The following is a 13,419-nucleotide window of genomic DNA, read 5'->3' as shown; positions in this document are numbered from 1 at the left end:
TGGATAAGCTAGGCTAGAGAGGTTCCCGGTCATCTTTCACGACCTAACCTCCTCAGACCTGTTGTACCCGTTCACATATTAATATACTTTTTTATATACGTGTTATTTATCCATATCAAAGTGAATAAAATACTGCAGATTGTAACATAAGATATGTAGAGTTCCATCTGGTTGGAACATCTAGACACAGAGAAGATTTCTTTTCAATCCCAAGCCATTCAGACAAGTCCTTAAATTTCTTAAGTCTAGCAGGTGAACTTCTCACATATCTTACAACATCCCTAACCTTCTTCACAGAATCATCACACTATTTTAGCCCATCTTGCACAACTAAATTCAAAATATGGGCAATGCATCTCATGTGAATGTACTTGCCCTTCACAGTAGATGTTCCCCAAGACATCAATTTCTTTTTAAAAAACCTAGGGCAGTGTCATTTGATGATGCATTGTCCATTGTAATAGTGTAGACATTTCTAATACCTCAATCACGCAAACAGTTTTCAAGGGATTTTGCAACAGACTCACCTTTGTGTGATGTGACAGGGACAAATGAAATAATTTTTTTTATTCAGCCTCCACTCTTCATCTATAAAGTGAGCAGTAATTACCATGTAGTTAATTCTCTGAATAGAAGTCCAAGTGTCAGTAGTAATACTGACTCTTTGAGTGTTTCCCCTAAACATGCATTTCAACTTGAGCCTTTCCTCTTCATAAATCAAATTGATGTCCCTACTAATTGTCCATCTTGATGGAATCTTAAACCTAGGACAACATACCAGAATGAACTTCCTAAATCCAGGACCTTCAACAAATCTAAAATGGAGTTAATCTATTATAATCATTTCAACTAAGACCTTCCTAATAGCTTCTTGATTAAAGACCCAAGTTCCTAACTCACCAACAGTAGCAGGGGATGCATCAGAATTGGTAACAGTTTGAAAGGTCAGAAGTGATTGCCTAGTGTCTTTTGAGTGAGGGTTTTTAAGATAGTTAACCATGTGGGTTCTCAATGATGAAGTACCATGTTTTTTGGTCTCACATTTATATATTTTGACACAATATATACACTTGCCCTCAACAGTAACTTCATTCTCATCAACAATCATGCATCCATAAACTTATAACTTATAAGTTATAAACATAGTAACATACATGCATACAGGGATACAATCACAATATCACATTAATTACACAAAGTGACAAAGAAATCCAGAAATCAGGAACCTGAAAGCCTGAAGTGTACATTCATCATTTTACTGGATTTCACAGTTGGTAGTTACAATTGGGGCTTCCACCATTTTTACCAACACAGGCAACATCCAACAACCAACATGTGTTAGGGACTTATGGGCTTCCACAAACAATACAGACAAATCATACAATCACAACTAAGTGATTCTAAAAAGTCACAGTCCACATAATCATAGAAACCCTAATCAAAGGATCAAAAATTCACAAATAAGGGACAAGTGACATGCAATCCGGAACTTCTCAACAGATTCTTGTTGTCACAGTCATCAGAATCATAGAATCACAACTAACAACAACGTATCACAATATATAAGAGTATAATCTAAGTATGTCTAAGATTAAGGTTTAGAGATTACTTCGTTTCTCCAAATCAAACCCCCGAGAACAAAGAGCTTCAAATCCGTGATTACAATCCACCGCACCAGTCACCGGTCGTCTAGAATAGGGCTTCCACCGAACAATATTAGCTAGCTTCCACCGGAGACTCACACTCTCAGTCTCTAACTGAGCAAGTCTACAACTCTAGAAGAAACTCAGAGAGAACGAGAGAACTCAGAGTCTCACAGAGTCAGAGAACTAGAGAACGATGCTAGAGAGTTCTCAGAAGTCAGAAGAAAGACGAGGAAGCTACGCAAACGACTAGGGTTTCCTTCTAACGCAACATATATACACCACTTACACGACGTTGTATACCTTAGGGTATACGAAGTCTTACCCTAATTCGGGTTGTCGGACGGGTTCGGGGGGAATTTTATAACTCCCAACCCGCCTCGTTCTAACCGGCTAGGTGGCGTGTTCTCGGTTCGCGTATGCTAGTTCGGGTTCGGATTCTTCCAAAGGGCGTATAATCGGGTTCGGATCGGTCGAGTTTTTCGGGTGGGTCGATTTTTGCACAGCCCTAGTGGAACTTAATATATAACTATTTTTCCTCTTACTACCAAGTACCAAGTGAAGGAAGCTAGCTTGGTCATGCTCTGCTATATTCTCAAATCTAGCCCCAAACTTTTTGAGTAGTCATGCTGTGTATTCATAGAACTAAAATATTTTACCACAAGGGTTAATTCCAATTATGGTTTCATTTTCACATTTATCCTATCATTTTGCATCATTCACTTAATACTTTATACTATACTATTTTTAGACATACATTTTGTCTTCTTAACCTTTTTTTTTTTTTTTTTTTTTTTTTTTGAATTGGGTGTCAAATTTAGTTATTAACTATGATTGAATTTGGCAAAAAAATTTGAAATCAAGGATATTATCATGTCTAATTAAAAAAAAAAAAAGGACTAAATGGTCGGGGGAATGCAAAACTTGGATATTTTAATTATTGATGTTGCGCTTTACATGATCATCATTTTAATTTTGAATTACTACATTTTTTTTGTTTTTTTTTTTGTTGATATTGATATTTTGAATGTCATTGTATTAAGATAAATTACTTTTTTTTTTTTTTTTTTTTTTGTATTTTTAAAACATTTATTCCCATTATAGGGTCATACACAATAAAAAATCAATATTGTTAATCATTTCAATTCTACTATACTACCAAACATGCAAAATCATTTAACCAATACTCATTACAATTACCAAGTATTTGATTTACATTCAAATTCTGATCCCCATATGCGAACCAAACACAAACCCTAGGCAAGCGTAACCACAACTATATTTTGCTTCATGTACTATACACATGGTCGATATCAATATCATAGTCATTGTCCAAACTTTACCATCTTCAATAAAAAAAATTGTCACTGAAATCACATAACACATAATCTAAATCAACAGATTACACATAATACAATCAACATTAACTTTCACAAAATTATCATGTGGTCGAACCTCTACATCCAACCAACCTCGTATCCCAACAAACTTGTGGTGAGATCCGTCGCCCTTTATTCATTTATGGTAATCTCCCCATCTTCATTGCCATTTCATTCAGAATTCATTGTACTTGTTGATATATTTGGGCAATTGGATCCTGTCATTCATATACCAAACATGGTAACGTGGCAAGTTGCGAGAGCAGACAATTGTGGTACACGTAAAGCACTCTCATTGGTTGAATCTCTTAATTGCTTAACTTATAATAAAAAAATACCGAAAAAGAGGAAGAAAAAAGAAGTAGTACCGTGCCGAAACTCGAAAGCTCGAGACCTTTAAGGATACTGCACTTCTTATTCTATTAATTGCAGGCGACTCCCCTAAATTTATTAAAATTATAGTTTTTCCCAACCGCATACAACTGTTGATATTTCGGCACGGGTGTGGGAGTTTCAATATTCGGTTCGATTTTTTTTTTTTTTAATAAAAAATGATACCATTCGATTTAATATTTTTGTTCAATTTAGTCTCTGTTTGATTTGAAAAAGTTCGGCATTGGTTTGACTTGGTATTTCATTCAATTTAGAAATCTCAATTCCCAACATTTTCTAGTGTTCTAACGCAAATAATTAATTAATTATGTTTTTTACTAATAATATCTAATTAAAAATCAATTCTGCATCCATTGAGTTCAATCTAGCTCATTTGATGAAATTATAACATCTTCAAAAAAAACTTTGGAGAATCCGAATGGACTAATTTATAATACTTTTATAATTTATTTATATAGTCTATCAATTTTTTTTTTTTTTTGTTCAAATCCAAATGAATAGAAGATATGACCATAAGCATGAACAACAGTGTTCCGCTCTCGTATGTAATATTTTCATTTCAAGTGTCATAAAATGGGTTTACAAATTGACTTCATGCATCAATTCTCAAGCTCAATAATAAAGCTACATTTAACAACATACAACAAAAACTGAGTTCCAAATTTATTGAATGTATTAATTATTATGTTGAATGTATAAATTTAAGGAAAAAGATTCATATACATATGCAAGTATATAAACTTAGGTGAGAGTAGCAAGCGAGGCTTTTTCGATTGTAGATTTGCAAGTGAGGCAAGAGTGCTAGAGCGGACGAGCGGTTCGTATACGATTAGGAATTTGAATTTATTTATTTATTATTATTATTAAAAAGAAAAAAACAAATGGAAGATCCATTCGGAGCATGAACAAAAGAAGCTGGACACAATAGTGTGCCATCAATCAAGCCATTGAGATTTTGTCTGTGAAGAAAAAGAACAAATTGAGTTTTTCAGTATAAATAATTGAAAGAGATATGTTTGATTAATATATAAAATGATGGGTTGTTTGGATGGTATTTATTGGTGGTGGAGGGGTGTAGGATATATGAGGGTATGAGATATTTAGAGGTGGACACAACGTCATGGTGACCGTGAATGTGCTTAGATCAATAAATCTATGAAGAATAATAATTCTGAAAGAATATATTGTTATTGAATAGTTCTTAATTATTATATAATATACATGAATTGAGTATTTATAGGGTACAAATATAATAATGATATATACTAAATAATAATATTTCTAATAATATAAAGAGAGATAATGAATTATAATATACTTAGAAATTAAAATACAGAGTTCTAAATAAAACTCTAACCTATAGTCAACTTATGATTCTTATTCGTATTTAAAAATAGTATATTTATTTTATTATCGTATAAACACCTAATAAAATGTTTTCCTTTAAAAAATATTTTCCATGAACCTAACATCCCTAATGAATTTGTTTACGAGATTTGCCATGTATACTACTCCTAAACTAAAGCTTCTAGTTTATCAAAGTTTTTTGGGGGCACAAATGAAAACTAGAAAAGAGAAGAGGTTGAAATAGCAATAACTGAAAATTTCAGTGATTTAAGTATTTAACAATTAATAACAATTATCCACACCCGAAAGTTCGTATAAATATCTCCATAAAAAAAATCTACTTCCATCACCTTTTTCTTTCAGGATCACGCTTTTCAGGTGATTAAAAAGGATCAACACGCCGGAAAAATCATGTCGACGGTCACTCTTGAGCCTCTAATCCACCATTCTTTCCGTCGAACACCGAAATTTTGCTTAAATCACCGACAGCCTTCTCCGTCATCTGTAAATTACACGCGGAGGCCGCTCTCGGTTGGCGCTGCGAGGTTGAGCTTCTGCAACTGCAAGCATCGCCCTCGAAGGAAAGCTCTTGCTGTCCGAGCTAGCTCCACAGTTATCGAAACTTCCGAGGTCGTCTTCGAAGAGACTTTCGATTTGAAACGAACTCAAAGAGTAAGTGGAAGAGATTCAGTTGGTGAATTTGCAAATACTAAGTGTGTAATTAAACGTGGTTATATGAATATGTGGATGTGTACATACAGGTTTTATGGATCATTCTTGTGTATATAAGTGATTTCCGAGTTTGTGATAGAAGGATCATTACTGAGTAAATGAAGGCAGATGAATCGAAATTCATAATATATGTTAATTTGGTTGTATGAATACTTTTTGTGTATGTACACACAGATTTAATGAATTAATGAAACTAACGCAATTTTTTATTTTTTATTTTTTATTTTTAATTTACACAAGGAGGGAGATAAACAGCAAATTCAAAATTCTGAGTTTATTTTCTGGAAATAAGACACATAGTAAAGTTCAATTAGCTTTTAGATCTGTGCTTATTAATTTGAGCTGCCAGTATTTTAATTTCTTATTTTTTAATTGTATTAATATATACGGAGTAGCAAAAAAGGGAAAAATGTTTTGTTTAGTGGTTCACTTACTGTATTTGGAATTGCAGGTAGAAGGAAGGATATCAATCAGATTTGATAGTGGGAGGGATGAAGAGAACTGGAAGCTCACTATAGGGTGCAATCTACCAGGGAAGTGGGTTCTTCATTGGGGAGTTCATTATGTGGGAGACTCTGGAAGGTTTGATATGTTTAATTAGTGATGCAGTTGCTATTGTTTCAAAATTACAAATCTACTGCCACCTGCCTATTTCAAATGAAATTCATGTGAAAGTTTATTCTCAGAAAAGTTTTAGATTGAGTCTCAAGTTTTAGGATGTTTGTATTGTAGTAAGCAGTTAGTATTTATTTAGGGAAGTTTTGATGTTCATTGTTTTGTTGCCTGTTTTTATCTATGATCAGTTTTCTCTTGAGATTAGTCTGGCTTTCATTATCTGTTGGAACTAGATATTAAATAACGATGAGTTACTTTTTTGATGTGGCAGTGAGTGGGATCAACCGCCTCTAGAGATGCGACCCCAAGGTTCTATTACCATCAAGGTATTGATTTTCCTGTGCCAGTTTTATGTATTACTTTTTTCTTTTTAAACTTCCCATATTTATTCTCTAAATACCAATTTTGTACCATTTCAGGATTATGCAATTGAGACTCCTTTAAAGAGATTGTCCACAGCTTTGGAAGGAGAATCGTTTTATGAAGTGGAGATTGGCTTAAATATTAACAGTCAAATTGCAGCTATAAATTTTGTGTTGAAGGTCTGCTTCATTATCGATAGTTTAGAACATTTGCTTCTTTAATCAAGTATTTCAATTATGTAAGAACTTATGCAGGATGAGGAAACTGGAGCTTGGTATCAACACAGGGGGATGGACTTCAGAGTGCCTCTCATGGACTATGCTCATGATGATAGTAACATGGTAGGAGGAAAAAAGGGCTTCGGAATATGGACAGGTTCTCTAGATTCCATGTTTATTGTCTTATACACTGAATGCCTCAACTTCACTTCCTGCTACATTTGTATCTTGTCAAATATCATCTTTGTTCCTTTCAAAAAAAATATCATCTTTGTTTTTGTCTTTTCAGTAGTTGCATTCTGTGGCAAAGGTTAACTACTGTAACATGTAGATCTCATGACTTCTCCTTACAAAAATGAAATAACAAAGTTTCTGCATAGGGCTTGATAATCATAATGATCAGTTTAGAGTTAAAACAATCAGTTTTCTAAACTATTGCATCAGCTTGCTAAACATTACAATCTAGGATCTAGATATCATTTTATTTTATTTTTAAAAAACCTCGTCTTTCCCCATCCTAGTTTTAGAGGATTTAGACACTAAAATTTAGTTGTTCTTTTGTGGCAGGGGCGCTTGGGCAGCTGTCTGACATGCTCCTTAAATCTGAAGTCGATCATACTAAAGGTGAAAATGGAAGCAATGGCTCAAGTGAACCTAGGGAACAAACTAGGTGCCTTGCAGAATTCTATGAAGAGCATGTTATTGTCAAAGAGACTCTTGTTGACAATTCAGTTACTGTCTCAGTAAAAGAGTATCCAGAGACAGCTAAAAATCTTTTACAGATAGATACTGATATACCAGGAGATGTACTCATTCACTGGGGTGTCTGCAGAGATGAGGGTAAAAACTGGGAACTTCCCGCTAAACCATATCCAACAGAAACTACAATATTCAAGAATAAGGCACTACGAACTTTGCTGCAGGTATATGATCATCCTTTGGAGTAACTATATGATAGTGGCGAATCTGGTTTCAGCATACTTGCATAAACCTACAATCTAGCTACTTCCTGCTACAGTGTTTCCAAAAGTTTTGCAACTTGAAATGCTGAAGCACACTATGGCCAACCTAGGACATAGTTCTCTGTGGAAATGGCCGCAATCAGAACTTCAGAAGTTTGTAGTTGTTTCTTTAATTTAATACAGAGTAATTTGAAAGAACCATGCAGATTAATGTTATTTAAATGATTAATCTTTAAGAAAGGTGATTTGGAAGCTTAAACAACTATAGAAAAGAACTTTGAGAGATTAAAATTTTTTGGACCTTATCCTCCTGAGGAGGATGAAAATATGGAAAGACAATTCTTTTGTATGCAGGTTTATAAGCTTTATGATTAACTGTTCAATAGAAGGAGCTTGCCTTGGGTTCTATCTTAGAATAATTATCTTGAGCTTTCTCCTTCTGCTTGTTAATTGACTCTTTATTCTCCTGCTCTGCAGCAAAAAGATGATGGATCTGGTTCTCAGAGATCATTTACTTTGGATGAAGGACCTGTAGGATTTGTTTTTGTACTGAAGCTAGATGACGGCACATGGTTGAATTGCAAGGGGAATGACTTTTATGTGCCTCTGCCTAGGAGCACAAAAGGTCAACTAAGCGCGACTGAATCTGAAGTTGAAACGCAAAACAAGGAGCTGGATTCCTTAGGGGCATCTGGCTCTACTTCCGAAGCAATGGAGGCTTCTTTGTATACTGATGAAATCATTAATGAGATTAGAAATTTGGTCACTGACATTTCTTCTGAAAAGAACAGAAATACAAAAACCAAAGAAGCACAAGAGGGCATCCTTCAGGAAATTGAGAAGCTAGCTGCAGAAGCCTACAGTATATTCAGAAGCTCAGTTCCAACATTCTCTGAAAGTGCTCTGTTAGAAGCTGAGGCTTTAAAACCTCCCACCAAAATATCTTCAGGAACTGGTTCAGGACATGAGATCTTATGCCAGGGCTTTAACTGGGAGTCTCATAAATCTGGAAGATGGTATTTGGAGCTACAAGAAAAGGCTGAACTGTTATCATCACTTGGTATTACCGTAGTCTGGTTACCTCCTCCTACAGAGTCAGTATCACCTGAAGGCTACATGCCGAAGGATTTATATAACTTAAACTCTAGGTATGTTGTTTCTCAACCGGATTCTGCAACTCATTGGTACTAAAAATGAATGCTACAAGGAAAAATTAATAGTACAGAATAAAATGCAAATTTAAGTTTTATGCTGCTAGGTTGTATGCGATGCATCTACTTTTGTCGTTCATGCTAACTGTGCATTCTTGTAGTTGGTCATGTTTTTGAACTGTTTTATGGTACTGTTCCTAACTTCCAAATAAATGTCTCATTGCCATAGTAACACAACAAGGAGTTGGGGAAGAAAGAAAAGATGTCCTACCCTCTGATTATATTTATATATAAAAAAAAAAAAAAAACTGCATCTCAATTTTTTTTTCATCCTTTTAATGCCTTTTGGCAATCAGAGCAAGTCCTCGTGTTGAAGATTTATAATTCCTGTCCTGTTGTTTAAGTAGGCTTGTTATTGTTGTAGGTGCAGAATTTTCTTCTCCATTCTCCCAACCTCGATCTGATATTTATCCTCTGATTATTTTCTCATGTCTGAGGCTTGCATGCTTTGTTGAATCTTTTTTTCCCCTAGGGGTGGGGATGGAAAATTGTTGAGAAGGGATTAAGGGTATATAAATGAAAGTGATACTAAATAAACTGGGTGCCTGTTTCTTTCCCACCCCTCCTCCCCCACCCAACACATTTTAATAACTTTCTCTACATGGAGCCATCTCATCTGATATTGCCATGATTTCCCTGAATGCTCAGATATGGAACTATTGATGAGTTAAAAGTTATTGTGAAGAGATTCCATGAAGTGGGAATCCAGGTTCTTGGCGATGTTGTTTTAAACCATCGGTGTGCTAGTTCCCGGAATCAAAATGGTGTCTGGAATATCTTTGGTGGTCGTCTTAATTGGGATGATCGTGCAGTTGTTGCTGACGATCCACATTTCCAGGTTTATAATTTTCTCTGATGTTTTTTATTTTATTTTATTTATTTATTTTTTAATCAATCATGAAACTTGTATGACAGAAATTAGGATGAAAAGCCTTCAATCAGGACTTATTATGACTTACTCAACAAATCTGATCTTCTGTAGCCTGAGTATATATTCCTAAATCCAGATACACAAGTCACCTTTCTTTTCCTCCCTCTCTTCTTTACAGGGAAGGGGCAATAAGAGTAGCGGAGATAATTTCCATGCTGCTCCAAATATTGATCATTCCCAAGAATTTGTGAGGAAGGATCTCAAGGAATGGTTATGCTGGCTGAGGTAAAATATTTTGGCTTGAAATGTACATATATCTCCTTAGAGTAAGTCTTGTTTAAGACCATCTCGCATTAGACGGTCTCACACAAGACCTACTCTTTTACTTAATATCCTTGTTTAATGATGACCTGATGTTTATGACTATCAAACAGTTGCATTTATGCACTTGTTAGCCCCATTTTCATTAACTACAAGCAAATGTGCTCATCTGTCTAAATAAAATGCTAAATCTGTCTAGATTTAATATCTTATGCCTTTTAGTTGTGAATCATATAATTGAATAGGTTACTTGAAAATGTGACCATCTTCTAATTTATGGTTGATCAGGGAAGAAATTGGTTATGATGGATGGAGACTTGATTTTGTTCGGGGATTCTGGGGAGGCTATGTGAAGGATTACTTGGAAACAAGTGAGCCTTACTTTGCTGTTGGTGAGTATTGGGATTCCCTTAGTTATACGTATGGAGAGATGGATCACAATCAAGATGCTCATAGACAAAGAATTGTTGACTGGATTAATGCAACTAATGGAACCGCTGGTGCATTTGATGTCACAACAAAGGGAATTCTTCATTCTGTAAGCATTCAACCCAATAGCATTCTTTCAATTCAAGCTTATGACTATGTTGTGAACTTTGTAGATTTGAGCACTTAGTTAAAGAATATTTGAAATGCCATTCTTACTAAATTATAATCTGTTTATAATTATAGGCAATTGAGAGATGTGAATACTGGAGATTATCAGACACGAAAGGTAAGCCTCCAGGAGTTGTTGGCTGGTGGCCATCTCGTGCTGTGACCTTTATAGAGAATCATGATACGGGTTCTACACAGGTGCATACCTCTTTTCTTCGACCTATGCCCTTCTAAATATGAGATTCAAGCCTTCAGCAAACAATTCTTGTTACCCTTGCCTTCTATGGGTGTAGAAATCCTCATCACCTCTTGTCATTTAGTTGATTTTATCTTTTATTTCCCCATATTTATAGTAAAATTTTACCAAAGTAAATGTATCTTATTACTTATTACTTCAATCGTCTCGTTTCCCCCTGAAGGGTCATTGGAGATTTCCAGGTGGAAAGGAAATGCAAGGATATGCTTACATCCTTACACACCCAGGAACCCCATCTGTTTTCTACGACCATGTTTTCTCTGGGTATCAATCTGAAATAGGATCTCTCCTCTCCCTCAGGAAGCGGAACAAGATCCATTGTCGGAGTACGGTAAGTGCACAATGTTAATTTTAGCACCACTTTAGTTTATAAAAGTTGATCATCCAATGAAACAAACTCATATTATATTGTTAGACATCCAATTTTGTAAATGAATACGAGCTTCTATAAAATGCAGGCTAAGTTCTTATACTTTTGTCCCGGAATCAAGCCATAAAAATTTTCTGTAGTTTTCTTATTTTGTATACGTTATGTTATAAATGAGGAAAACATCGTATTGACTAACATATCTATACGCCGTTGTCGTGTAATTCAGGTCAAAATAACCAAGGCAGAAAGGGATGTTTATGCAGCAATGATTGATGAAAAGTTGGCGGTGAAAATCGGACCAGGCTATTACGAACCCCCAAGTGGACCCCAGAACTGGTCTGTGGCTCTCGAAGGCAGTGATTACAAGGTCTGGGAATCATCATAAGAGAAACCGCAGTTGCCATTTAACGTTTGAAGCATTTAAGAACAAGTTACTCGAGATTGTCTCTGTGACTAGGTAAAATTGTTTGCCTACTCGTCAGGGGCAAATTCCTTTGGAAAGTTCAGTGCTTTTGTACTTGTACGCATGTTACTATTTATTGTAGTTAGTATTCAGGTTTGCTGGCCTCGTATATATTAGTCTTCTTCATACATGATGTATAGATACAAAACATATATTGTGTTGCCTTTTGGATGGTAGCAATAGAGAAAGCTTCCATGGTCTATAGTATTCAGTATTCCAGTTATTACAATTGTAAGATTAGAAACAATAATGTATTAGCAGCAGCAGATATATCTATATATTCAAAACGCAAGTTTGTTACCAGTCGTTTTCGTCCAGCAGGATGCGTGTATAATACACCCTACATAACTAAGAAAAAAAATGATTGAAATCTGCTATCATCTTATGTATGTTTCTTCTTCTTCTTCTGTTGTGCATGGGACGAAACTATGAACATCTTTTTTAGGATAAAGAGCAGCATTCCAAAAAGATCATAGGCTTTGTATATACTCCACTCCACATGCTTTGATAATGAAGGCAAATTATGCTGTGGAACCAAGTCCACCTTGCAAGGTGGATACGGTTTCAAAACGGCGTGTGACAATTTATTTTTTAAAAAATTGCTTTCTTTCGCTGTTAACAGCGTTTATCTATGTTCATAATTACTAAACTCTATGTTCATAATTATAGAACTCTATGTTAATAATTTTTTAACTCTATATTTATAATTCTTGAACTCTATATTTACAACTACTGAACTTTATATTCACAGTTACGTAACAATATATTCATAATTTTTTATGTAGTTGAATTCTTTTGACAATTGTTTTTTTTTTCTTTAAAAAAAATTGATTGGTGGAGGAAAAACAATGCCACTAACGACATCGTTACTCTCAAATTGCAGAACGGCGTCATATTGGACTCGTGTCCACCTTGACACGAGTCGATGGCATAACAATTGGATGATGAAACCGACAACCATTAGCACAATCATTTTTTTTAAACAACGTACCCAAAATTTTAAAATCTTTTTAAAATTAAAATTAGCTCGACATGAATTGAGTGCCTAGCTGGTTACACTCTATACAAATTTTTATCTTTAATTATGTTGACGAATCAAAATCTGGTCCTAGTATTGTTGTACTGATGGATTTAATTACCCGAGGTAGACCCGAATACTAAAGTCACTAAGTGATAAATATGAAAATGCAAAGAATGTATATGTCGCGGGGACAACTTTCATATTGATAGTCTTTTATAGGAAAATTAAAAAGAGAGTGTAGTAACAAGACAAGATGTAGATGTCCTAACAAAGACAAGGATATATCTTTTTATACTAAGTAATCCTCCCAACCGACCCCAAGAGAATAGGGCGGGCGGTTGGATCTTGGTTGACCGAGTCACGCGGGGACGAGGCCGACACCCAGGTTGACCCTGACCTTCGTCGGCGCCGTGATCGTCCCCCAACGGGGGTCCTCGTAGTAGACCTCAGCCGAGGTCTTCGCCTGGGACGGGGTCCCCAAGGCCCTTCGCATTACGCTGCGACTCCCGGGTCGGTTTGCCCCGAGTCTCTTCTCCTAATATATCCATCATGAGTCTCCCACTCTCTGAGTTGCGAGTCATCGTTAACGAAAGAGAGTAGCTCTAGCCGAAGGTCGACCCCGGCCGACGCCGACGCCGATGCCGAGGTTGACTTCGA

General features: G+C 35.6%; 1 protein-coding gene across 2 annotated transcripts; it reads left to right on the top strand.

Moving 5' to 3' along the window:
• The first annotated feature begins 5,062 nt into the window (after positions 1-5,062).
• On the top strand, positions 5,063-12,022 carry LOC109166290 (alpha-amylase 3, chloroplastic). 2 transcript variants are annotated; one of them, XM_019315233.1, is made up of 13 exons: positions 5,065-5,434; positions 5,946-6,076; positions 6,381-6,435; positions 6,529-6,651; positions 6,727-6,847; positions 7,258-7,613; positions 8,130-8,800; positions 9,512-9,701; positions 9,913-10,019; positions 10,344-10,593; positions 10,728-10,850; positions 11,072-11,239; positions 11,505-12,022. In XM_019315233.1, exons 1-13 carry the CDS (start codon positions 5,174-5,176, stop codon positions 11,661-11,663), a joined length of 2,715 nt encoding a protein of 904 aa, XP_019170778.1. In that variant the 5' UTR covers positions 5,065-5,173; the 3' UTR covers positions 11,664-12,022. The 2 variants fall into 2 exon arrangements, with proteins under 2 accessions (XP_019170779.1, XP_019170778.1); XM_019315234.1 differs by lacking the exons at positions 9,512-9,701; positions 9,913-10,019 and having other exon boundaries at positions 5,063-5,434.
• The last annotated feature ends 1,397 nt before the right edge of the window (positions 12,023-13,419 follow it).

The sequence above is a fragment of the Ipomoea nil genome, unplaced genomic scaffold (genome assembly GCF_001879475.1).
Source record: "Ipomoea nil cultivar Tokyo-kokei standard unplaced genomic scaffold, Asagao_1.1 scaffold3087, whole genome shotgun sequence".
Taxonomy (NCBI): Eukaryota; Viridiplantae; Streptophyta; class Magnoliopsida; order Solanales; family Convolvulaceae; genus Ipomoea; species Ipomoea nil.
Note: the sequence above shows the minus strand (reverse complement) of the source record. Positions and strands in the feature narration are given on the sequence as shown.

Coding starts and splice junctions, on each gene's coding strand:
- LOC109166290 (XM_019315233.1), top strand. CDS start 5,174: ATGTCGACGGTCACTCTTGAGCCTCTAATCCACCATTCTTTCCGTCGA. Junction 6,077..6,380: donor TATGTGGGAGACTCTGGAAG/GTTTGATATGTT, acceptor TTGATGTGGCAG/TGAGTGGGATCAACCGCCTC. Junction 10,851..11,071: donor ATGATACGGGTTCTACACAG/GTGCATACCTCT, acceptor TTCCCCCTGAAG/GGTCATTGGAGATTTCCAGG.